The sequence below is a fragment of the Neoarius graeffei genome, chromosome 28 (assembly GCF_027579695.1).
Source record: "Neoarius graeffei isolate fNeoGra1 chromosome 28, fNeoGra1.pri, whole genome shotgun sequence".
Taxonomy (NCBI): Eukaryota; Metazoa; Chordata; class Actinopteri; order Siluriformes; family Ariidae; genus Neoarius; species Neoarius graeffei.
Genome location: NC_083596.1, coordinates 48,790,585 through 48,816,628, shown reverse-complemented (window position 1 = coordinate 48,816,628; position 26,044 = coordinate 48,790,585). Strand labels below are relative to the sequence as shown.

The 26,044-nt window shown below is 42.2% G+C and overlaps 1 protein-coding gene across 1 annotated transcript; it reads left to right on the top strand.

The window, feature by feature from the left end:
- The first annotated feature begins 4,156 nt into the window (after positions 1-4,156).
- Positions 4,157-24,798, top strand: arhgap35b (Rho GTPase activating protein 35b). The gene is made up of 7 exons (XM_060913356.1): positions 4,157-4,827; positions 12,449-16,427; positions 16,943-17,084; positions 19,407-19,484; positions 19,667-19,798; positions 20,373-20,478; positions 22,274-24,798. Exons 2-7 carry the CDS (start codon positions 12,705-12,707, stop codon positions 22,629-22,631), a joined length of 4,539 nt encoding a protein of 1,512 aa, XP_060769339.1. The 5' UTR covers positions 4,157-4,827; positions 12,449-12,704; the 3' UTR covers positions 22,632-24,798.
- The last annotated feature ends 1,246 nt before the right edge of the window (positions 24,799-26,044 follow it).

Below are 26,044 nucleotides of genomic sequence, written 5' to 3'. Positions count from 1 at the left end.
CCTGGACAAGTCGCCAGGTCATCACAGGGCTGACACATAGACACAGACAACCATTCACACTCACATTCACACCTACGGTCAATTTAGAGTCACCAGTTAACCTAACCTGCATGTCTTTGGACTGTGGGGGAAACCGGAGCACCCGGAGGAAACCCACGCGGACACAGGGAGAACATGCAAACTCCACACAGAAAGGCCCTCGCCGGCCACAGGGCTCGAACCCGGACCTTCTTGCTGTGAGGCGACAGCGCTAACCACTACACCACCGTGCCGCCCGCAACAGGAACAGTCTTGGAAATTTTGGATGGTTTGCCAATATGCAAAACAAAACACTTACACGGTGGTGTAAGTGGTTAGCACGGTTGCCTCACAGCAAGGAGGTTCTGGGTTTGAGCCCAGCAGCCAGTGGGGGCCTTTCCATGTGGAGTTTGCATGTTCTCCCCGTGTCTGCGTGGGTTTCCCCTACAGTCCAAAGACATGCAGTATGGTTAATATGGGATGGCCTTGGGCTGAGGTGCCCTTGAGTGAGGCACCTAACTCCCAACTGCTCCCCGGGTGTTCTAGTGTGGCTGCCCACTGCTCTGGGTATGTGTGTGTGCATGTGTGTGTTCACTGCTTCAGATGGGTTAAATGCAGAGAGGAATTTCGGCATGGTGGTGTAGTGGTTAGCACGGTTGCCTCACAGCAAGAAGGTTCTGGGTTTGAACCCAGTGGCCGGCAAGTGCCTTTCTGTGTGGAGTTTGCATGTTCTTTGTGTGCGGGTGCTCTGGTTTCCCCCACAGTCCAAAGACGTGCAGTTAGGTTAAAATGCATATTCTGGACCAATTTCGTTTTTTTTAATATGAAAGTATGTCCCTTTACACACTCATCCAGAAGGGTAATTTTGCACAAGGCCATCTGTCTACAGCAGAAACTAGATAGAACTCGACGCCAACGACGTCGATGGGGATGCCTCCACCCGGTAGACTACACGCCTTATTAAGTTGTGATTTGGGGATGGACATTTGGCCTCACAGTAATCGTGACCTGGTGCATTGACTTGTATCAGCCTTGGAGACATTGTTTTCACAAGGTTTTCGGACAGACATTTGACCTCACAGTGACCTTGACCTTAGACCTTTTGATCTCAAAATCTAATGAGTTTATCTGTGTCCCCAAATGCACAAATGGTGAAAGTTTGGTGAAATTCCTTTCATTTGCCTTAGAGATATTGTGTTCACAAAGTTTTCAGACAGACATTTGACCTCACAGTGACCTTGACCTTAGACCTTTTGATCTCAAAATCTAATCAGTTTATCTTTGTCCCCAAATGCACAAATGGTGAAAGTTTGGTGAAATTCCTTTCATTCGCCTTGGAGATATTGTGTTCACAAGGTTTTCAGACAGACATTTGACCTCACAGCGACCTTGACCTTAGACCTTTTGATCTCAAAATCTAGTCAGTTCATGTTTGTCCCAAAGTGCACAAATGGTGAAAGTTTGGTGAAATTCCTTTTGTTAGCCTTTGAGATATCGCGTTCACAAGGTTTCGGGACGAATGCATGCGGACAGACATTTGACCTTATAGTGACCTTGACCTTAGACCTTTTGATCTCAATATCTAATCAGTTTATCTGTGTCCCCAAATGCACAAATGCTGAAAGTTTGGTGAAATTCCTTTCATTAGCCTTTGAGATATCGCGTTCACAAGGTTTCGGGACGGACACACGGACAGACGGACAACCCGACAACACAATGCCTCCTGCACCTTATGGTGGCGGAGGCAATAAAAAATAAAATAACAAAACGTGTCTGGAAAAATCCCAAAGGAGTCTGGAGCCAGATTTGTGATGTTACCTGCAGAAGTGCCAGCAGGCTGCGCGAGTTTGCACAGTTTCAGTGCACAGCCTGTGTAGACCAAGCGCTCCTATTTCTCTCTCATTGTCCATTTTTTTGGGAAACGATGAGTACTAATCCCATCAAGATTGGTGTTGCTACACCCTCTTACAATACATCTGTTAACCATTTTAATAATTACACGATAACGTTGAAGAAATTTGCAGAAAACCACCAGGTCATTTTCTCATAAACAAAGCAGCGCTGATGTAGGATTCAGAAGGAGGCGTCCCGCACGCGATGTAACGAAAATCAACGTTTGCTGGGAAGTCCAAATGCCAATTTTTTTCAGAGGCAAACGAATTTGCTTCAAATGGCTTGATTTCAACTGAATTTTTCTGGTATAGACCTCTTGCAGTCACGTGACCGGAATGTAAACAGCCGCCATCTTGTCAGTAAAAAACACAGCTGAATACTGCTGCACTCGTGTACAAAATGGATCAATTTCAACCGACGGACTACACGGCCCATTTTTTCTAATGAACAGATAACTAGATATATGTCTAAAATAAACAACCTACAGATTAGTGACCCTTATCAATTACCGGACGTAGTTTTCACGACCATGTCAGTGGATATTGAACTGCCAGAGGTGGAATACCCAGATGTGTATAATTACCTCATTAACTTTCCCTCGCTGTTCAGTAGTGAAGCACTGCATGCTTATAAATCTCTGGACAGTTATCTTTACAGAAATTCAGGACTTGTCAGCCCCCCTCAGATGTGGCATCTTGTAAACAAGAAAATAACAATCCTCATTGGACGGGTAAGTCACTTAAGTATTGAGACCCCGCTGGTCTCGCTATCTCGTCCGGAATGTTGTGCATGCGATGGAAATCGCTACAAACCGTCATTTTCTGCTGGAAACCAATGTCCAGTAAGTCCATACGGTTGTAGTGGATATTGAAGTCCGGTACAGACGAACAACACGCAAAAATACACACAAAAAACATAAAAAACGTGCACAGGTAGGGAGAGCTTGTAGTCTATCACTATTACTGTATATATGGTATACCTGATAGTAGCAATCCATTTTGCATGCCTGTCAGGGTCCCGTGGCAGCCTACTGTCAAGTGTATGTGAGCATCATGGGTTTCCCACACTTGAAAGGGAAGGACTCGGACACAGGATTCCACTCGTCTTATGTTTTATTGATTTTCAGTGGAGTTGACGTTGTAGTAGAATTGTATATAGTAGGGTTTTCCAGAAGAAAAGGTAGAAGTAGAAGCAGAGGTAGAAGTAGAAGGCGGAAATATGGCGTTTGACCGACAAGGTGGCGTCTGTTTGCAATCTGGATCGGATGTGATGTCACATGCAAGTGCTCCATTGTGCAAGGTAAAAAAAAAAATTGCACAAAATGCAACCAAAGTTTAATATAAAATAGGTGAATTACATTGATCTTGCTCCTGAATTTGCCCGTGATATGCACTTTAACATGGGGCCTTGGGCTGAGGTGCCCTTGAGCAAGGTACCAAACCCCTGACTGCTCCCCGGGCGCTCTAGTGTGGCTGCCCACTGCTCTGTGTGCGTGTGTGTGTTCACTGCTTCAGATGGGTTAAATGCAGAGGATGAATTTCACTGTGCTTGAAGTGTGCATGTGACAAATACACTACCGTTCAAAAATTTGGGGTCACTTTGAAATGTCCTTATTTTTGAAAAAAAAGCACTGTTCTTTTCAATGAAGATCACTTTAAACTAATCAGAAATCCACTCTATACATTGCTAATGTGCTAAATGACTATTCTAGCTGCAAATGTCTGGTTTTTGGTGCAATATCTCCATAGGTGTATAGAGGCCCATTTCCAGCAACTCTCACTCCAGTGTTCTAATGGTACAATGTGTTTGTTCATTGCCTCAGAAGGCTAACGGATGATTAGAAAACCCTTGTACAATCATGTTAGCACAGCTGAAAACAGTTGAGCTCTTTAGAGAAGCTATAAAACTGAGCAGATTGAGTTTCTGGAGCATCACATTTGTGTGGTCGAATGAAATGCTCAAAATGGCCAGACAAATGTCTTGACTATATTTTCTATTCATTTTACAACTTATGGTGGTAAATAAAAGTGTGACTTTTCATGGAAAACACAAAATTGTCTGGGTGACCCCAAGCTTTTGAACGGCAGTGTAAAGGTTTCTTCTTCTTAAAAACGTGTGTGATGAATAAAGTTGTGCTTTTCTTTCAAAAAGGGAAGAAAAGAAACTACATCACCACTTGAAGCAGTGGCATATGAAATGTGTGTGTGTGTGTGAGAGAGAGAGAGTTGCCGGGTTGTAGTGTTGTTCCTGCGCCACAGGGCGAGTCTCTGGAACTCTGCGTGTGAAAGCAGGCAGAAAGGAGGGGAGCTGATCCGGGCGGAGGGGCCGCCATTACCACCGGGGCAGCAAGAAAAGCCCACTTTCACCCACACCACCCCTGCGCTCGTGCGCGCTTCGGTTTGGGAATTCCGGGGTTATTCCACACCCATGAAGCGCTTCTTCTGGGATTGATATCGGAATGTCGGCTCGCCGCAGAGGATGAACCCAGCGCCTGTTTGTTCTGCCTACAACAACAAAGGACATGATGATTGATCAGGAGAAGCGTGGGACAGCCCGAGGAGGCGCGTGAGGCGAGGATCTTCAACCCCGGCCCACACATTCCCATCAGATCCAGCAGGAATTAATTCCGTTTATGGATTTTTTTTTTTGTGTGTGTGTGTGTGTGTGTGGAGGAAGCTCGAAAGAAAACCCGAACCTGTTTCTTTCTATTTTAAACCCCAAGGACCTGCTTTTTTCCTCCTCCAGAATCAGATTAAACCATTTAAATATTCCTTATGCGAGAGTATGTCAGGAAAATAAATAATTGTTCATGGTTTAAAAGTGTGTCAAAGATCCAGAACCGGCTGAAATCGTGAATAAAGCCTGACGCCACCGGCCTGGACTCGGACGAGCAGCGGATAGAACCGAATCATGATGGTATTTATTTATCCTGACAGAATATCGGTTTCAAACAGCCTGACAAGTCTGTATGGACTCGTTTTCATAATAAAAATATATATTAGGTGAAAATATGTTTATATATGAAAATAGTCAAGAAAGGTTTTTATCCGGCTGAAGAAGAAGAAAGTGTTGTCATGGAGCTTAGCTGCCTGAAGTGAGCGGGGCTAGCCTGCCTGCCTGCTGAAGGTGTGTCACTCTGGTTTGGGATTTATTTCTGCCCGTCTTTTCTTTCGACAGACACGAAATGCTTGCCGAATCTGATTTATTAACGCTTTCGTTTGCCCGGCATGCATATATAAATACACACATACATGTTAGTAAAAAATTGTGAGGTAAAGTATTAACGTATGAGCTAGCATGCTAGCTGAAGAGCTTGTTCCATCCCATGCGTTATTAGCCTATGACAAAACAGAGTCAGAAGCTAGCCTCGGAGCTGGAGGCGCCTCAGACAGCAATTAAAGGGAAAAAAAAATAAAAGAAATATAGTCTGCTTATGCTCAAAGTTATTTGTCATCTTAGAATACGTTTGGATTGGTACTAGTTATTTATCTGTATCTATTTATTTCTGTTTTTAAGCTCTCAAACGTTCTGCAGAACCTGCTGTCTGTAAAATGCGTCTGAGATTTGTTTGATGAACGCACTATCGAATAACGAATATTAGGATATTTTTAAATGTCTACACGAGTCGTTTTTATTTATTAAAGACCCATAAGGCTTTTTACGGTATTAACCCCGCTGACAAAACGCATCCGGTCCAACCAAGTGGCCGTTATTCATCAGCTTGCCTGTTTCTGAGTTCTTGAGGTTGGGTTTAAACACATTCAGTTCAAGAAAAACAATAAATTTGATTACAGTCGGTTGTGATTCCCACAACTGGCTCTACTTCATGGTTCTGACCAACAGGGAACGGGTTCTGTTCTGATCCGTGCACCAGATTTTGAACCGTTGACAACATTCCAACCAAAAATAAATTGGTTTGGAACCGAAAAAGTTGGTTCACAGCTGGAACCAAAATAGAGCTCGGTTTTCCAACACGAATTGTGACATCACTGGGCGTGTCATTAGTTTGTCAAGGAAGCGGTGTGCAGCCAAGCAAAAGAAGCAGCACAAAAGAAAGCACAACTTTATTCATCACACACTTGTGAAATTCCTCTCTGCATTTAACCCATCTGAAGCAGTGAAAACACACACATACCCAGAGCAGTGGGCAGCCATGCTAACAGCGCCCGGGGAGCAGTCGGAAGTTAGGTGCCTTGCTCAAGGCCACCTCAGCCCAAGGCCGTCCCATATTAACCTAACCGCATGTCTTTGAACTGTGGGGGAAACCGGAGCACCCGGAGGAAACCCACGGGGAGAACATGCAAACTCTGCACAGAAAGGCCCCTGCCGGCTGCTGGGCTCAAACCCAGAACCTTCTTGCTGTGAGGCAACAGCGCTAACCACTACACCACCGTGCCGCGTATTCGAGAAAAGGAAACGTCTTAAGAAAAAAATGGAACCGAAAATATATATAACAAGTACCTGCAATAACAATAAAAAGTTCGCAGGTAATCATTGTGCGCCACCATCTTGCCATGTATGGTGCACCGCCGTCCATACATGGTGCATTTTTTGATTACAACGGTTCCACTCAAAACTGGTGAAAACGTGGGCTGGTTCGCTGCCTGGCACCAAGGTTCAAAGAATCCATTCCCTGTTGGTTGAAAAGGCGTATTTGAGAACCGCTGATGCTGAAAGGGGCTGGCTCACCCTTCCCAGAATCCTCTGCGCTAAGTAGCGAGCCATTTTCAATGCTAGTGATATTACAGAAACAATCTGCATCGATTCGGCATTGTAGATCTAAGGCCGTAGATCTGGAATCGTCACGTGAAGATAATTTCTCAAAGTATCCATATTTTAAATTCTTTTGACCGATCCGTTCCATTTTCATTATTCTGTTCTAACGGACCCGAACCTGGCCTCAGCTGTCTCGCGGACAGCCAACGAAGGAAAGAAAGGATAAGGCATGCTTTGTTCAAAGCTTCCACATGTGACACGTCAATGGAAAAAAAAAAATGTTTGAGATGTTTTTGGTATCTCAGAGTTAGAAGGTAGCAGTTATGTGCTTTCAAAAAAAAAACAATTAATTGGATTTTGGAAAGGGTGAGATAGTGAGTGATATGACTCAAATATAATGATACTAGTGCATCTCTGAAAATTGGAATATTGTGAAAATTTTATTTTTTTCATAAAAGGTAAACTTTTATATTTCTATATTCATTACACAAAGTGAAATATTTCAAGACTTTTTTTTGATGATTATGACTTACAGTTCATGAAAATCAGAAATCAAGTTTCTCAAATTATGAGAATATTTCCTAAGATAAATCCAAAAAGGATTTATAATACAGAAATATCCAACTTCTGAAGAGTATGTTCATTTATACACTCAATACATGGTTGGGGCTCCTTTACCACGAATTACTGCATCAATGGGGTGTGGTATGGAGGTGATCAGCCTGTGGCACTGCTGAGGTGTTACTGAAGCCCAGATTGCTTTGATGGTGACCTTCAGCTTGTCTGTATTTTTGAGTCATGTGTTTCTCATCTTCCTCTTGACAGTAGCCCATAGGTTCTCTCTGGGGTTCAGGTGGGCTGGCAAATCAGGCACAGTAATATCATGGTCAGCAAACCATTTGGTATTTGTTTTGGCACCATGGGCAGGTGCTAAGTCCTGCTGGAAAAGGAAATCAGCATCTCCATAAAGCTCGTCAGCAGGTGGAAGCATGAAGAGCTCTAAAATCTCCTGGTAGACGGCTGCGTTGACTTGGGACTTGATAAAACACAGTGGACCAACATCAGCAGATGACATGGCACCCCAAATCATCACAGACTGTGGAAACTTCACACTGGACTTCAAACACCTTGGATTCTGTGCCTCTCCACTCTTCCTCCAGACTCTCGGACCTTGATTTCCAAATGAAATATAAAAGTTACTTTCATCTGAAAAGAGGACTTCAGGCCACTGAGCAACAGTCCAATTCTTTCTCTCCTTAGCCCAGGTAAGATGTTTCTGATGGTGTCTCTGGTTCAGAAGTGGCTTGATATTAGGAATGCGACAGTTGTAGCCCCTTTCCTGAAGAGATCTGTGCGTGGTGGCTCTTGATGCACTGACACCAGCCTCAGTCCACTCTGTGTGAAGCTTTCCCAAGTTCTTGAATCGGCTTTTCTTGACAATCCACTCAAGGCCGCGCTCATCCCTGTTGCTTGTGCACCTTTTCCATCCAGCCTTTTCAGCAGTGGCCTTCTGTGGCTTACCCTCCTTGTGGAGAGTGTCGATGATCGTTTTCCCCACGATTATGATTACCTGTATTGAACTAGACTGAGAGCTGCACAGTATTTATACTGTTTTACTCAAACTCGAAATGAAATATTCTAATAATATGAGATACTAGATTTCTGATTTTCATGAGCTTTAAGCCATAATCATCAAAATTAAAACAAAAAAGGCTTGCAATATTTCACTTTACATGCAATGAATATAGAATATCTGAAAGTTTACTTTTTTTAATTAAATTATGAAAAAACCTAACCTTTTCACAATGCTCTAATTTTTTTAGATGCGCTAGTAATTTCGAAAAGAAGAACAGGAACATGCACAACTTTGAAGGGAAATGAAACCAGTGGGACAGGCATGTTTAAATGCCTCATTCCTTGTTATTGTGAGAGCATTGAAGTGGCCAATGATTAAAAATTGCTTAGCACACTTGTGAGATTTCAAAATAGGTACAAAGTTTAATCACAATATTTATATCATAACTATTACCCAGCTGTAATAGATGTGACCACCTTTTAATAGCTCTTTTTAAAAAAATACTGAAAAGAAAACTTTACTCTGAAATGCATTAAATACTGATGTTTGTGATGTGCTTTGTGAATTGCATATTAATTTGTTGGTTAGTGCAGTATTTTCTTATTCATGGGAGAAGTTAGTAGCCATGCCATGCTGAGGTCACAGCCAGAAGTTGCTAGTACAGTCACAAAGGCAGTTAATATAAGGGGGGGGAATGAAGCAATGCCAAAGACGTTGTCAGATTTTGCTGTTATCTCCAATGGACCAAATGGACTTCAGTAATATTTTCATTGTAATAATCCAAACAGGGAAAAAAATTCATGGAAAGTTAATGGATTAAACTGGTTAAATAGTTCACTAATTTCATTTAATGACGCACTGAATGTATCCTGGATTTGTAACTAAATATAAATAATTGAATTCCAAGAAACCAATATATATTATTCTGAAATCTACCCATTTCTATTTTATATGGTTTTTTTTTTCCAGCAGGCATGCTTTACATGCCATGTTACATATAAAAGCATTTTTACTACCTATTTGAGCAGTAGAATATCTAATTTTAAGATGGATATTACAACCCCGATTCCAAAAAAGTTGGGACAAAGTACAAATTGTAAATAAAAACAGAATGCAATGATGTGGAAGTTTCAAAATTCCATATTTTATTCAGAATAGAAAATAGATGACATATCAAATGTTTAAACTGAGAAAATGTATCATTTAAAGAGAAAAATTAGGTGATTTTAAATTTCATGACAACAACACATCTCAAAAAAGTTGGGACAAGGCCATGTTTACCACTGTGAGACATCCCCTTTTCTCTTTACAACAGTCTGTAAACGTCTGGGGACTGAGGAGACAAGTTGCTCAAGTTTAGGGATAGGAATGTTAACCCATTCTTGTCTAATGTAGGATTCTAGTTGCTCAACTGTCTTAGGTCTTTTTTGTCGTATCTTCCGTTTTATGATGCGCCAAATGTTTTCTACGGGTGAAAGATCTGGACTGCAGGCTGGCCAGTTCAGTACCCGGACCCTTCTTCTACGCAGCCATGATGCTGTAATTGATGCAGTATGTGGTTTGGCATTGTCATGTTGGAAAATGTAAGGTCTTCCCTGAAAGAGACGTCGTCTGGATGGGAGCATATGTTGCTCTAGAACCTGGATATACCTTTCAGCATTGATGGTGTCTTTCCAGATGTGTAAGCTGCCCATGCCACACGCACTAATGCAACCCCATACCATCAGAGATGCAGGCTTCTGAACTGAGCGCTGATAACAACTTGGGTCGTCCTTCTCCTCTTTAGTCCGAATGACACGGCATCCCTGATTTCTATAAGGAACTTCAAATTTTGATTCGTATGACCACAGAACAGTTTTCCACTTTGCCACAGTCCATTTTAAATGAGCCTTGGCCCAGAGAAGACGTCTGCGCTTCTGGATCATGTTTAGATATGGCTTCTTCTTTGAACTATAGAGTTTTAGCTGGCAACGGCAGATGGCACGGTGAATTGTGTTCACAGATAATGTTCTCTGGAAAGATTCCTGAGCCCATTTTGTGATTTCCAATACAGAAGCATGCCTGTATGTGATGCAGTGCCGTCTAAGGGCCCGAAGATCACGGGCACCCAGTATGGTTTTCCGGCCTTGACCCTTACGCACAGAGATTCTTCCAGATTCTTTGAATCTTTTGATGATGATATGCACTGTAGATGATGATATGTTCAAACTCTTTGCAATTTTACACTGTCGAACTCCTTTCTGATATTGCTCCACTATTTGTCGGCGCAGAATTAGGGGGATAGGTGATCCTCTTCCCATCTTTACTTCTGAGAGCCGCTGCCACTCCAGGATGCTCTTTTTATACCCAGTCATGTTAATGACCTATTGCCAGTTGACCTAATGAGTTGCAATTTGGTCCTCCAGCTGTTCCTTTTTTGTACCTTTAGCTTTTCCAGCCTCTTATTGCCCCGTCCCAACTTTTTTGAGATGTGTTGCTGTCATGAAATTTCAAAATGTCTCACTTTCGACATTTGATATGTTGTCTATGTTCTATTGTGAATACAATATCAGTTTTTGAGATTTGTAAATTATTGCATTCCGTTTTTATTTACAATTTGTACTTTGTCCCAACTTTTTTGGAATCGGGGTTGTAAATCACCCTGGTTTTCTAGACTAGATTTAAAAAAAAAAAACAGCCATTGGAGTGTCATTGCTTTAAGACAAGCCTTGAAAATTAGCTTAAAAAAAAAAACCCTTTATCAAACTATACAGTACTGGGTTACCTCAGGGGCCAATGACTAGGGGTGTCACGATTCGGTTCGGTTCATCGAAAATCGAATCGGTAGCAGTACGATTTGATTTCGATTCGTCATACTTCAATTTCGATTCGATTCATGAATTACCTTACATCCCAAGTCTCCCAGAACTTCCGGGAGTCTCCTGCATATTGATAGAAGCGAGCAAGAGCGTGCGCGCGCAACATTAAGGTCTGCATCACGCATCTTAGAATGTGCGCGCGCGAGGGAGACTGTGTGCAGTGTTGCCAGATATTGCTGACGTTTTCCATCCCAAAATATGTTCAAAACCCGCCAAAATGCACTTAAAACCACCCAATGTGGCAACACTGCCTGTGTGCCTGTTCATGTAGCGCATGCCAGACAAAGAGCATCCTGATTGGGTTACTCAGCAAAATAAGCCAATCAGCTTTCAGTGTGGGAGGGCTTTTATCCCTTTTCTCGAGGACCGACCAGCATAGCAGAGAGAGAGAGCGCGCGCCCCAAAAAACGAAAGTACAAAACCCACTTCAGCTCAGATTACACAAAAGAATCTCCCTGTCTAATAAGGGTAGAAAATAATGACAGTTTCGCGCGATGTACTGTTTGCAGCAGTGGTTTCAGCATTGCCCATGGTGGCTTAAATGATTGTAAAGGACATGTTGAGGTGAGGAGTGTCATTTCATGTGCATTATAGGTCTACAACAGGCTGTCATGAAAAGACCAAACTTATTGAAGATTTCCGTAAAGTAACAATGTATGAATATACATCATATATATCAAATACACGTCATATATAAGTGTGTATCTTTTTATAAATGAGGTTAGCTTGTCTAATGTAGCATGTTGGGGAGAATCATAGTATCATATCTTTATTTCTGATAAAATTTTAGGTATGATACCGTGTATAACTCTCCTACTTATTGCTCATTTCATTATTTTGAGTTAATGTTGACTGAAAATTTTACCTTTGTGTAACAGTTTTCAGATTAAAGTGAAACTAGTCAAAGTACATCATTTCTTACTTGTTTATCAACTTAAAGTGAATCGAATCGAAAAGAATCGAATCGAGTACTAATAATCGATAATCGTATCGAATCGAAGAGTGAGTGAATCGTGACACCCCTACCAATGACTGAGGAACATTTGTTCCAGACTCTCATTTTCCAGTGCTGCAATTTCGCTTTGTTTGTTTGTTTGTTTGTTTGTTTGTTTGTTTGTTTGTTTTTGTGCTGACCTTGCATTGCATATGCTATTTGACTTTTTAGTTTAATCCTAGAAGAAATTTAGGCCTCAATTTCTTGAATTTTTCTGAAGTTGTAGTCTAAGATATTGGTTTCTGGCTATGTCATAAAACTCGGTCGGCAAAGCAGATACTCTTGATCCTGTTGGATAGAGTGATCTTTGATTAGTTGATAACCAGTACCTCTATTTTTATTATAATTTTTGGAAAAGAAAGTAATTCCTACTCTTTCTTTTCTCTCTTTCAGGATGAACATCAGTAAAGCACAAGTCCTCTGAAACATTTTGATATTTACTGTCAAGCCACTCCCACCTGATGATTATCTTTGTTTCTGTACCCTCCGTTCCATAATATGGCCAAGAAACACACAACTGAAATTAGTCTGATGTAAAGCAAAAGAAAAACGCACTACAGCAGATATGATTGGATAAATCTATTTATAAACGTGTCGAAAAGTCAAGCCTGTGTTAACCCTTATGGCATGACAAGATGAGTGCCTGCAAATGATGATGGCTAAAAAGCAAGATTCACGGGTGCCAACCTACAACTTGGTTGTAGTTGGTCTGTCAGGCACTGAAAAAGAGAAGGGCCCATGCGGAGTTGGCAAGTCTTGCCTGTGTAATCGCTTTGTCCGCCCTAGTGCAGATGATTTTCACCTTGATCACACATCTGTGTTGAGTACCAGTGATTTTGGTGGCCGAGTTGTCAACAATGACCATTTCCTGTTCTGGGGAGAGGTGGAGCGAGTCTTGGAGGATGGCACTGAGTGTAGGATGCATGTGGTGGAGCAGACTGAGTTTATTGATGACCAGACCTTTCAACCACATCGTAGCACAGCTTTACAGCCTTACATCAAAAGAGCTGCCTCCACAAAACTGGCTTCTGCAGAAAAACTCATGTACTTTTGTACAGACCAGTTGGGCCTGGAACAGGACTTTGAGCAAAAACAAATGCCCGAGGGAAAACTGCAGGTAGACGGATTTCTACTCTGTGTTGATGTAAGTCGAGGGATGAACCGCAGCTTTGACGATCAAATGAAGTTTGTTACCAACCTGTATAATCATCTAGGTAAAACTAAGAAGCCTGTCGTGCTGGTTCTCACGAAGTGTGATGAAGGAGTTGAACGATACATTAAGGACTCACATACATTTGCTATCAACAAAAAGAACTTGCAAGTTGTTGAGACATCAGCTCGATCTAACGTCAATGTAGACTTAGCTTTCCTTACTCTGATTCAACTCATTGATAAGGGAAGGGGCAAGCATAAGATAATACCTTATTTTGAGGCATTAAAACATCAGAGTCAAATCATTGCCACCGCAAAGGACCGATATGAATGGTTAGTGAACCACATAGTGAAGAATCACAACGAGACCTGGCCTGCTGTCAGCCGACGTATGCAGCCATCACCGGAATACAAGGAATATGTCTTTTTAGAAGGTACAGCTAAAGCAAAAAAGCTTTTTCAGCAGCATGTTCATCGGCTTAAACAGGAGCACATTGAGAGACGTCGTAAAGCATATTTAAGTGCTCTCCCACTGGCCTTGGGTTCCTTGGTGTCTGAATTGGCTGAAATTGAGCATTTAAGCTGGTCTGGGGTACAGAAGGTACTGGAGTCCAAAAAGGACTTTGACCATTGGTTTGTGGTGCTGGAGGATGCACCATGGGAGGACACGCCACATCTTGACAATATGGAAGATGACCGCATACCCTTTGACGTGCTTGATACAACTGCTGCAGAAATCATATTCGATGCACATCTTGAACATTTGCGAAACGAGTGCAAGCGTGCCGAGATGCGACATGAATTTAAGATGAAGCTGGCATCCTCACCCTTTGTCACCCCTGGCAAGCCATGGGAAGAGGCACGAAGCTTCATAATGAATGAAGACTTCTATCAGTGGTTGGAGGAGCCAGAATACTTGGATATCTATAATAGGCACCAAAAGGTGATCATAGACAGAGCAAAGGAGGATTTCCAGGAACTACTGCTGGAGTATTCTGAGCTTTTTTATGAACTTGAAGTGGATGCTAAACCCAGTAAAGAAAAAATGGGGGCAATTCAGGAAGCACTGGGAGAAGAGCAACGCTTCAAGGCATTACAGAAACTGCAGGCAGAAAGAGATGCCTTAGTATTAAAGCACATCCATTTTGTTTATCACCCAACCAAGGATACTTGCCCAAGCTGCCCATACTGTATTGACAACAAGATTGAGCAAATATTAGCCTCGTGCTTCCCTATGCGTTATCCTTCCTTTGGAAAGTCTCATATGCATGAAAGCAAAGCAGAAAGGATTAACTTGGTGATTCTGGGCAAAGATGGTTTAGCAAGAGAGTTGGCTAACGAGATTCGGGCTATGTGTGCCAACGATGACTACTATGTGCTTGAAGGCAAAATATATGAGCTAATACTCAGGCCTATTGAGGGTAATGTTAGGCTTCCTGTTAACTCCTTCCATACAGCTACATTCACACCTCATGGGTGCCTGTGCTTGTACAATTCCAAGGAATCCTTGTCTTATGTTCTAGAAAGTATTGAGAAGTTGCGTGAGTCCACACTTGGCAGAAGGGATAACCACATAGCTCAGCTTCCTTTGTCTCTCTTGTTAGTCACTAAGCGAGGTGTAGGAGCTTTGAGCGACCTTGGTGGGGAGACAGCCCAAATCTTAATCACGCAGGGTCAGCAGGTAGCTATAAAACTGCAGTGTGAGTTTTTAGAGCCGGCATCCCCTGGCTCAGGCTATGGGCGGAATGTGAGCGAGAAACAGATAAACCAAGTATTAAAGGGTTTGTTGGATACAAGAAGGAATGCTGTGTTTCGTAGTGGTTCCCCATCTTCACCCCCTTTGCCTCCAAGGATCAGAGACATGCAGCAGGACCAGAATCCAGAGGCAGACTTGCGTATTGTTATGTGTCTAATGTGTGGGGATTCCTATGATGTAGACCAACTTCTTTCACCCTTTTTACTGCCTCAGCATTGCAGGCCAACAAATTCAAGTAGTAATTCAGTGTTGCTTGAGCAAACAGTCGGCGACAACAGGTTAACAATAGAGCTGTCCCTACTATCATATCATGCTTCTTTTACCATGCGCAAGAATCGGCTTGTGCATGGGTACATAGGTGTTTACTCTGCTCGCCGCAAAGCCTCATTGGAAACCTTGTGTGCCTTACTCTGTGAGGTTCCAGACATTGTTCCAGTCCAGCTGCTAGCTGTGGGAGAAACAGAGACGGAGCTTACAGACTCGGAGTCTGCACGAGAGCTGTTGGTCCAGGGTGAAGAACTGGCCCATGAAATTGAGGGCCGTTTTGCGAGTGTGGTCTGTGGACCAGGTGGAGTTGTGGGAGGACTGCACAGAATAGACCTTCTACAATCTTTCTTCATGGAGGTAGCAGAGAAGAAGATTCTTGTTGAGGCAACGCACGTGTATGATAATGCTGCAGAGGCCTGTAGTACAAATGAGAATGTGTATTCACCCCATTGTGGTTCCCCTAGCCCTGTAACTATGCTCTTAGATTATGAGGAGGACATGGAAGCTTCACCGCCTTACTTTGATGGCACCCTTACCACTCATAGCGGATTCAAGCTCCCTGACCTTGACTCAGGTGACACGTTCTCAGTCATCTCTGAGCTCAGTACTTTTGAGAACAAGTTGAACAACAAAGTCCCTTTACATACGAGGCCCAAACCTAGTGTCACATTTGACTTCAGAAAGCACAATTTCAACCCCTATATGGATTCTAGCCATCGGCGGTCTCTTACCTCCAATGTCACCTGGCCTCCCTGTGGGGACGGGGTGTACGATCCATCTGACTATGCTGAGCCTATGGATGCTGTTTCCAAGCCTCGGCCCAGCCATGAGGAGAACATATACTCGGTACCACATGACAGCACGCAGGGTAAGATCATCACCATACGCAACTCCAACAGAATGCATTCAAATGGAGGTGTGAATGGCTCGGATAGCGAGGGGGACGGCAGCTCTTTGGAGCGGCGCAGGAAGTTCTCTTCTGCAGGAGTAAAACCACGCTTGTACCGTGATCGATCCAAGCGCCTCGGCAAGTTCAGCAGCTTCCGGACCAGTTTCTCCATTGGCAGCGATGATGAGTTTGGTGGTCTTCCGAAGACAAAGGAGGAGGATGTGACTGTTTTGAAAGGAGAATCGCTGATTGAGGAAGGGGATGATAAGAAAAGGAACATTCTGAGGAGCCTACGTCGTCCAGGCAAAGTAATTACAATACACACTGCCTTTTCTGTACTGTAGTCATCTTAAAAGAAACTCGCACTGCAAAAAACTGAAAACTGAATTTGAGGAGAAAATTTCAATAGTATTAAGGAATTATCTTGCTGCATGGACAGATAATTTTGCTTGACAAGACATCTTGGAATAAGTTGGTTACAATCGAACTAGTTTTAATCATCTCAGAGTTTGTGTCTTGTATTCTTCTATACTGCAAAAATGATAAGTTAGAATATCTTGAATATAGTTGAAACGATCTAGCATTTCCTATTAGAAGAATACAAGACATCAACTCTATTAAAACTAGTTATAGATTGTAACTGACTTATTCCAAGATGTCTTGTCAAGTAAAATTATCTGTCCATGCACCAAGAGAATTTCACTGGTATTAAGGAATTTTCTCCTCCAATTCAGTTTTTTGCAGTGCAGGATGTTTTAAACCCAGAGTCTGGAATTACAATTTACTCAACCCAAATGTCTTTTTCTTTACTTGATTTCTGCAGAAAACCAGACTAAAGCCTCGACACTCAATCTCCAAACCTCTGGAGAGTACTTACTTTGGAGTGCCATTAGTTAACGTTGTGTCACTTGACCGACCCATCCCAGTGTTCATCGACAAATGTATCCGCTTCATTGAGGCGACAGGTAACACAATTTCCTGATAGTTATTTCTCTGGTAAGATATACATAAATACTCAAGTACTCGAGGCATATTTTTCAGCTAAAGTTCTGTGTCGGAGAGCAGCTTCTATAACACTAAGACTATATAGCTGAAAGTTTGTGGAGACCTGATCATCACGCCCAGATGTGGGCCTTCCTTCTCCAAATTGTTGCCACAAAGTTGAAAGCACACATTTGTATCGAATGTACAGTGGGGCAAAAAAGTATTTAGTCAGTCACCAATTGTGCAAGTTCTCCCACTTAAAAAGATGAGAGAGGCCTGTAATTTTCATCATAGGTACACTTCAACTATGACCGACAGAATGGGGGGAAAGACTCCAGGAAATCACATTGTAGGATTTTTAATGAATTAATTGGTAAATTCCTCGGTAAAATAAGTATTTGGTCACCTACAAACAAGCAAGATTTCTGGCTCTCACAGACCTGTAACAACTTCTTTAAGAGGCTCCTCTGTCCTCCACTCGTTACCTGTATTAATGGCACCTGTTTGAACTCGTTATCAGTATAAAAGACACCTGTCCACAACCTCAAACAGTCGCACTCCAAACTTCACTATGGCCAAGACCAAAGAGCTGTCAAAGGACACCAGAAACAAAATTGTAGACCTGCACCAGGCTGGGAAGACTGAATCTGCAATAGGTAAGCAGCTTGGTGTGAAGAAATCAACTGTGGGAGCAATTATTAGAAAATGGAAGACGTACAAGACCACTGATAATCTCCCTCGATCTGGGGCTCCACGCAAGATCTCACCCTGTGGGGTCAAAATGATCACAAGAACGGTGAGCAAAAATCCCAGAACCACACGGGGGGACCTAGTGAGTAACCTGCAGAGAGCTGGGACCAAAGTAACAAAGGCTACCATCAGTAACACACTACGCCGCCAGGGACTCAAATCCTGCAGTGCCAGACGTGTCCCCCTGCTTAAGCCAGTACATGTCCAGGCCCGTCTGAAGTTTGCTAGAGAGCGTTTGGATGATCCAGAAGAGGATTGGGAGAATGTCATATGGTCAGATGAAACCAAAATAGAACTTTTTGGTAAAAACTCAACTTGTCATGTTTGGAGGAGAAAGAATGCTGAGTTGCATCCAAAGAACACCATACCTACTGTGAAGCATGGGGGTGGAAACATCATGCTTTGGGGCTGTTTTTCTGCAAAGGGACCAGGACGACTGATCTGTGTAAAGGAAACAATGAATGGGGCCATGTATCGTGAGATTTTGAGTGAAAGCCTCCTTCCATCAGCAAGGGCATTGAAGATGAAACATGGCTGGGTCTTTCAGCATGACAGTGATCCCAAACACACCGCCCAGGCAACGAAGGAGTGGCTTCGTAAGAAGCATTTCAAGGTCCTGGAGTGGCCTAGCCAGTCTCCAGATCTCAACCCCATAGAAAATCTTTGGAGGGAGTTGAAAGTCCGTGTTGCCCAGCGACAGCCCCAAAACATCACTGCTCTAGAGGAGATCTGCATGGAGGAATGGGCCAGAATACCAGCAAAAGTGTGTGAAAACGTTTGACCTCTGTCGTTGCCAACAAAGGGTATATAACAAAGTATTGAGATGAACTTTTGTTATTGACCAAATACTTATTTTCCACCATAATTTGCAAATAAATTCTTTAAAAATCAGACAGTGTGATTTTCTGGATTTTTTTTCTCATTTTGTTTCTCATAGTTGAGGTATACCTATGATGAAAATTACAGGCCTCTCTCATCTTTTTAAGTGGGAGAACTTACACAATTGGTGACTGACTAAATACTTTTTTGCCCCACTGTATTTGTATACTGTAGCGTTACAATTTCCTTTCACTGGAACCAAGAGGTACAAACCTGTTCCAGCATGACAAAGCCAACTCCATGAAGACATGGTTAGCTATATATAAGAGTCACTTGCTAAGCGAAACTCCATAACAAACTGGGCACTGAGAATGAAACCGAGAAGATTTGAATCACTAATCTGGAGGCGTCTGGTTTTCTCACATGTCCCTCTGGCATACTGGTGGTGTGACTTGTCTAAAAATATTCACTACCACCAGTCAGGAAAGTTGCTGCTGCTGATTATATTCCTAGATGTTGCAATACTAACTTCCTTTTTTTTCCTGCCTTCTGCTGAACACACACTTACTGTCAAAATTTTAAACATACCTAGTCAAAATAAACTTATCAGTCAAGTGAAGTGATGTTTCTTTTCCAAGGAATAGCTGCTGATCGAAGCATATATGCACAAAGATGTCTTGTCAAAAAAACTTTTATTCTGAGACACAGATCACATGCATATCCCTCTGTCTAAGGATTGACTACGGAGGGTCTATATAGAGTGAGTGGAAACAAGTCCGAAATGGAAAGCATGCAGCGACAGTTTGAGCAGGGTAAGGTTATATACCCACATTCTCTTTCAAGCTTTCTAATAAAGTTTTGTTGTTTGGTGAGATAGAACCGTCTTTTGCCACCGACACAATATTCAGATACTGCAGTTTGCCTTTGCATGGCAGTCTGGCTCTAATGCACTTGTATGTGTTTTGTTCATTTTCACTTTTTCTTTCCCTCATAGACCACAGCCTGGACTTGGTCGAGAAGGACTTTCCGGTGAACACCGTAGCTGGAGCTTTAAAGAGCTTTTTTTCTGAACTGCCTGATCCATTGGTCCCATACAATCTACAAGTGGAGCTGGTGGAAGCATTCAGTAAGATTTCTTAACCCTTTCTCACAGTACACTTGCGGAATGCAAATCGACTAATCAGACATTTTCAACCAGCATAAACGACTTATTTTATGGCTGCAAGTCTGTTCTAAGGTAAGTCAAGACACTTGGGTTTCTGTGTGTAGAGTATCGTGACTCCGTGTTTAGCTGCTGATGAGCAGGGTGAAATTAACCTCTCTCCCCTCTCAATAACTTTGGTACAGTGATAAAAGACGGCACACGTAAAGCTTTTTGATAGTAAAAGACCATGTACAACTGCCACAATAAAATAACATTTCTACCGAGTAGGCTTAAAAAAGAAAATAAATACTCGTGGCAAAACTGCAAATTTAAAGCCCTGAGAGTCTATTTTCATATGAGCTATTAATCTGGCAGTGATTCCAATAAGTAATGTACAACAAAAGTTTTAATGTGTCCCAAAGAATTTTTCTGGAATTTTCCTTTTAAAACAAAGTGAAAATATTCAAATTAAAATAATGAATAATCAGGAGTTGAGATGATTAGAATGATTGTAAGCTAGTATTGTCGTTCACTATTTAAATTTGTGTTTGTGCAGAGATAAATGACCGAGAGCAGAGACTGCAGACCATGAAGGAAGTACTGAGGAGATTTCCTCGTGAGAATTATGAAGTTTTCAAACATGTCATGGGCCACCTGAACAAGTCAGTTCCTTTTATCTGTTATAAATGTGTCCTATAGACTCCTTCTGTGCAACTCCTTTACCATGCAGGATCATGTGTTAATGAACATTTTTGCTTTTGAGAACTGAATTTATTGAGAACGTTTCGTAACTTTCGCGACTTGCCAAGTCGCAATTTGTTCAGAGTGACAGTGATGGAAACCAGTGGTGCTTTAAAATCTAAGCTACTGTAGATTAATCCATGAAATGGTCGAAGATAGTTTTATGATATTTATGCCTGGGCGTGTTTTCGGCTCGTTGTGGATTAGCCGCAAGTCTCAAAGCTTCACAAGAGACCGTTTGTTTATGGGTAGTATCTCACTGGGCTGCGACAGCCTGCGACTAGTTGGAGACACAACAATTGCAATAAAATATGCGAATTAGCGACAATTTTCACTTGGAATCACACTGAATTGATATTCGCATATTTTATCGCAATTGTTGTGTCGCAGCCCAATGAGATACACTTGCACTTCCTGTCTCATGAAAACTGACTTGAGAAGGGTTCGTGACGGCTTTGCGACGCATTTGCGGCGATTTTGAAAGAAATTTTGTCGCACGAATTTTTTGAACATGTTCAAAATTTCAGCAACGAAGGAGCGACACTTTGCGACTCGTGCAAGGAAATTGAGAAGCCCCGTGAATGTTTCAAGATACTTTTGAAACTCTCTCGCGAATGACATTCACAGTTTGTTGCAAGCTGTCGCAGCCCAGTGAGATACTGACTTATTCGGATGCAGTTTTGCAAAAACGTCTTAAAGCTAGACTGCCTTTCAGATTTCTCAAGTGTAGGTCATAAAAAGAATTTTCCCGACACCCAATTATTTTTGTTTAATGGACCGAAAGCTACTGAATTCGAATCACAAACTTCCAATTTTATTAGGTTTTTTTTTTTTTTGAAATAGAATAATGAATGAATTTAGGGCCACGTGGTCTGAAATTCTCTGCTACTTTTTCCTGCTTCACCATGACTAAATACAAGATACTATGTCATGCATCACGTGGTGGGCTTTCCCCGTTCATGCAAGGCATTGTGGGATACAAATTTGAAATGGGAGAGAAAAATGGAGGACGTGAGTGTGCGAATGAAACGTGAAAGAGTGACTACAGTAACGGAAAGAAAATGAGAAGAAAAGACGTTATGTTATATATGAAGGAAAGGAAACGCAGGACCGAACTAATAAATATCGGCGCTCAGTGAGCACCTCGGTGTGATCAGCTGTTCGTATAGCAACAGAATCATGGAACTGTCAGTGCACGCTCAAAGGGAAACCTGTAGATGGCAGTAATGCAACACTGTGGATGCCAGCTGCTGTAAAACCCAAAAGAAGAAGGAGGTAAACCTGCGCATGTGCACACAGACTTCCTCTGTCTGTCTGCTTGACTGCATGAAGCGAGCGATTTCATGCACGTTATTTGCTTTAATCCCCTCAAATTAAATAACTTCCCAGCCACAGAATGGCCTTTTTTTAAAAGCTATTACAGAAATAAACATCCATCACAATGACCAAATTTCAGAGGGAACTAAGTTTCACCAATTTTATGAAATCGAAAGGCCGTCTCGCTTTAATTTAAAGTGCAAAAAAAAAAAAAAGGAGAACTGTGGTCATCAGCGGTATCATGGTTCTCTGCTTAACTAATAATGATGTATGAAAGAAATGTTTTGGTGCAACATGCACTTCTTTTTTTTTTTTTTAAATAGTCACTCAAACTTCCATTGACTAAGCATTAAATTTGACTAAAACACTGCAAGCTCATTATTAATTAATTTCTTCCAGGGTTAGCCAGTGGAACAGAGTCAATCTGATGACCAGTGAGAACCTGTCCATCTGCTTCTGGCCCACACTCATGCGACCCGACTTCACCACCATGGACGCTCTCACGGCCACACGCACCTACCAGACCATCATCGAGACGTTCATTCATCAGTGCGCTTTTTTCTTCTACAACCAAGCACCCGCAGATTCTCCTACAGGCCTCTACGGCACTCCGGTGCCCTCTGCTCTGCCCCCTTCGCCCAGCGCCGCCCCCCCATGCACCCCTCCACCTCCGCACTTCAGCCCGGCGCTGCACTCGCCCCCCAGCTCGCCCCCTCAGAGCCCCCTCACCGTCCCTGCAGAGACGCACACACTGTGAGACAGGAAAACACACAAAGCTAAAAGGTTGCTCTTACATACGCGTACGGTATATGCTGCAGTCTTTCCATAGACACTTCCTCAACTTACTGTAAACACGATTACACATGAGATGTGTGCATATTTAAATTTGCATGTAGCGACTGGATTCAGTGCTGTCTGAGTTTGTGAATGATCATTGGAAACCGTAGCGTGCTCATGATGCACATGGGGACACACAGTCCTCCTGTCTCAGTGTGGGGGACCAGAACTTCTTAATCCAAGTCCATGTTCTGCACTTTAGCAGACTTCTAAGTGTGCAGTTTTCCTGTTCTTGTCTTGTCCCTCCGTTGTTGTTGGGTTTTTTTTAATTATTTTTAAATTAACTGTCTTACTCTCTCGCTTAACTCCATTCATCCCTCCTTTCCTGATCTCAGACTGTTGCTGATTTTTTTTTTCTTTTTTCAGCCACACGTGAAGGAAACACAGTAGGGAGACGCACTACAAACAGAAATCCATCCAAGCACTTATTTGAACGTTCTGAAGAAGTAAAACAGACACTTTGAGACAGTGCTGATTTAAAAAAAAAAAAAGTGAGTGAGTGAGAAAGAAGAGAAATAGAATTACTATTGCTGCATGCTTATTTGCAAAGACAAACTTTTTTTTCCAGTGTTGATTTAATCTACCCTGATCCCTTGTTAAAAGACAGCATGGATTTGAAAAAAAAAAAGACAAAACATTCAAAATGTCATGTATGAAAGTTTTGATTCTTGTTTTCTTCTCGCTGTGATATGAAGCTTTGACGGTTTTGCTTTTACTGGTTCCTGTGGATCTGTGCTCTTTTTATGAGATTTGATGGGATGAATCTGGAACTCCAGACGGTTTGATCGCTCCGAGACTTTTAATGACTTTGAGCTTTGACATTTATAACCTCTGAACCTTTAACCTTTTAGGTAAGGATGATCCCAGAAACCTCCCACCCTTAAAAAAACAAACAAACAAAAAAAAACCAAGCGCGCGTGCACACACACACACACACACACGCCTTCTTTGGACGTCCCCTGTTTTTGTGACTTACTAATACAAAGCACTTTTTTTGCCCCTTTTATTTAGGCCTGATTTTGTGAAGAGTAACACTGAATTGCATTTGGTGTAGCCTGTGTCGGGGAAAGTTTCTGATCCTCCTGAAGCATCTGTTCATCTCTGTACTGGATTTTCCTTGTATGTCTGTGACATTATGACTAAACTGCAATTAATGTAGACATAAACTGCTCATGTTATCATTTCAGTGCAGTCTCCATGCACTCAGTTCTGCGCAGCATTCCTGTTGTCTGCTGCTTCGGTTCTCTGACTCGTCTTGGTGCTTTCTATCAAACCATAAGGTGTATAAGGTTATATGAGGTGTGTCGACTGGAAGTGACTTAAAATATGAAGCCTTTCTGAAACAGAAGAAATTTGTAATTTTCTCGCTAATTTGAAATGAGCTAATTTCCTGTTTTGGTAGGTTACGAGTGGTGAGCTGGATTTAAATACAGTAGTTATTTCATAGGTGGTATGGTGGTGTAGTGGTTAGCACTGTTGTCTCACAGCAAGAAGGTTCTGGGTTCGAGCCCAGCGGCCGACAGGGGTCTTTCTGTGTGGAGTTTGCATGTTCTCCCCATGTCCGCGTGGGTTTCCTCAGGGTGCTCCGGTTTCCCCCACAGTCCAAAGGCATGCAGGTTAGGCTAATTGGTGGCTCTAAATTGACCGTAGGTGTGAATGTGAGTGTGAATGGTTGTTTGTTTCTATGTATCAGCCCTGCGATGATCTGGCGACTTGTCCAGGGTGTACCCTGCCTCTCGCCCACAGTCAGCTGGGACAGGCTCTAGCTCGCCTGCGACTCTGCACAGGATAAGCAGTTATGGATAATGGATAGTTGTTTCATAGAAGTAGAAAGGACTGGGATCTCACAAGACTCAAGATATGTAGAAAAAAGCCCACGTCCATTAATATTAGCATTTAAATGACTGACTAGTTTGTTTGTAAAATAGAACTGAAGAAGTTGATCAGATTTGCTTCTTAGTTCTCCTTACTTGTTGGCTGCCCACCCAAACCTATGGTAACTTGCATATGCTAAACCTACTTTTTCAAACCGATTCAAGGATTCTGTTTTTATTGTATCTTGGAAAAATTTGGTACCGAGTGACTAATAAGACTCAATTATTAAAGCATGTTGACATTTGCAAACAATATGGCTGCCATCTACTAATCCATCCATTATCAAAACCACTTATCCGTCAGGGTTGTGGTGGAAGCTGGAGCCAGCCCCAGCTGGCTTTGAGCAAGAGGCGGGGTTCACCCCAGACAGTCTACTACAGGGCTAACACAGAGACAAACAACCATTCACACTCGTGTTCACACCTGTGGGGAAACTTAGAGTAGCCAGTTGACTATGTGTCTTTGGACTGTTGGAGGAAACTGGAGCACTTGGAGAAAACCTTCACAGGCATGAGAGCATCCAAATGCCACACAGTTGCATCTGAGGTTCGAATCCAGAACCTTCTTGCTGTGAGGTGATGGTGCCACCCATCAACTATTCATTTATTTATATTTATTACAACTTTTGATGAAACTTGATTCTGAGAAGGAATGCTAAGGTCGGGGCATGCTGGGGTTAAGTTCAAGTTCCTCAAGTCCCATCAAGCTGAAACACTTGCAAAACCACAGGAAACATTTGCAAATACCATACTGTAGCAACTGCCTGTCAAATGCCCTAGTAACCCATTAGTGAGACCAGAGAATTGCTGAGGCTGCACAATCACTGCATTTTCTTCAGGAAATGCACTCGTCTAAGATGCTCTGGAGTGGCCACTAGGAGGCAGCCTCCCCCCTTTTCACATTTCAAACAGGTTCCCAATCCCCCATCCCTTCATATTTTGAAATTATTTTTCCCCTCCTTTGCTCTAACACACCCTCTTCAACCCAGGAAGAACTGATTGGATGAACTAGAGTCAGGAAAACACTGAAACGTGCTCTCCAGGACCAGGGTTGGGGAAACCCTTATTCAGATATTAATCAGAATGACCTGTCACTTGAAATACATTAGTCAATAGCATCATTCGAAAAACAAATAAAAGAAAGAACGTGCACTTATTTGATCCAGTCATTTAACTTTGGAAAGTAAATTAAAAAATTTCTTTTAATTCTCAAATACTGAATAGTTTTTTTTTTTTTTTTTTTTTAAAGAGTATTTCAATGGAACTGAATGCAAATTCAAAAAATGTATGCTGGTATAGAAAGTCATAAATGATGCATCTTTTACCAACTCACAAAGAACTTTTTTTTTTAAATTCTGCTTTTCTATTACATGTTGGCACGTTTGGTTTTCTGTAATCTGAACTCAACTTCCTGCACCTAACTTCCTTCATCTAATTTGCAACCCTGACATCCATCTGT

Bases quoted from the DNA above. Each gene is read 5' to 3' on its own strand.
- arhgap35b (XM_060913356.1), top strand. From the start codon at position 12,705: ATGATGATGGCTAAAAAGCAAGATTCACGGGTGCCAACCTACAACTTG. The intron at 16,428-16,942 runs GTAATTACAATA...TGATTTCTGCAG, and splicing joins GCCTACGTCGTCCAGGCAAA to AAAACCAGACTAAAGCCTCG. The intron at 19,485-19,666 runs GTAAGGTTATAT...TTTCCCTCATAG, and splicing joins GCAGCGACAGTTTGAGCAGG to ACCACAGCCTGGACTTGGTC.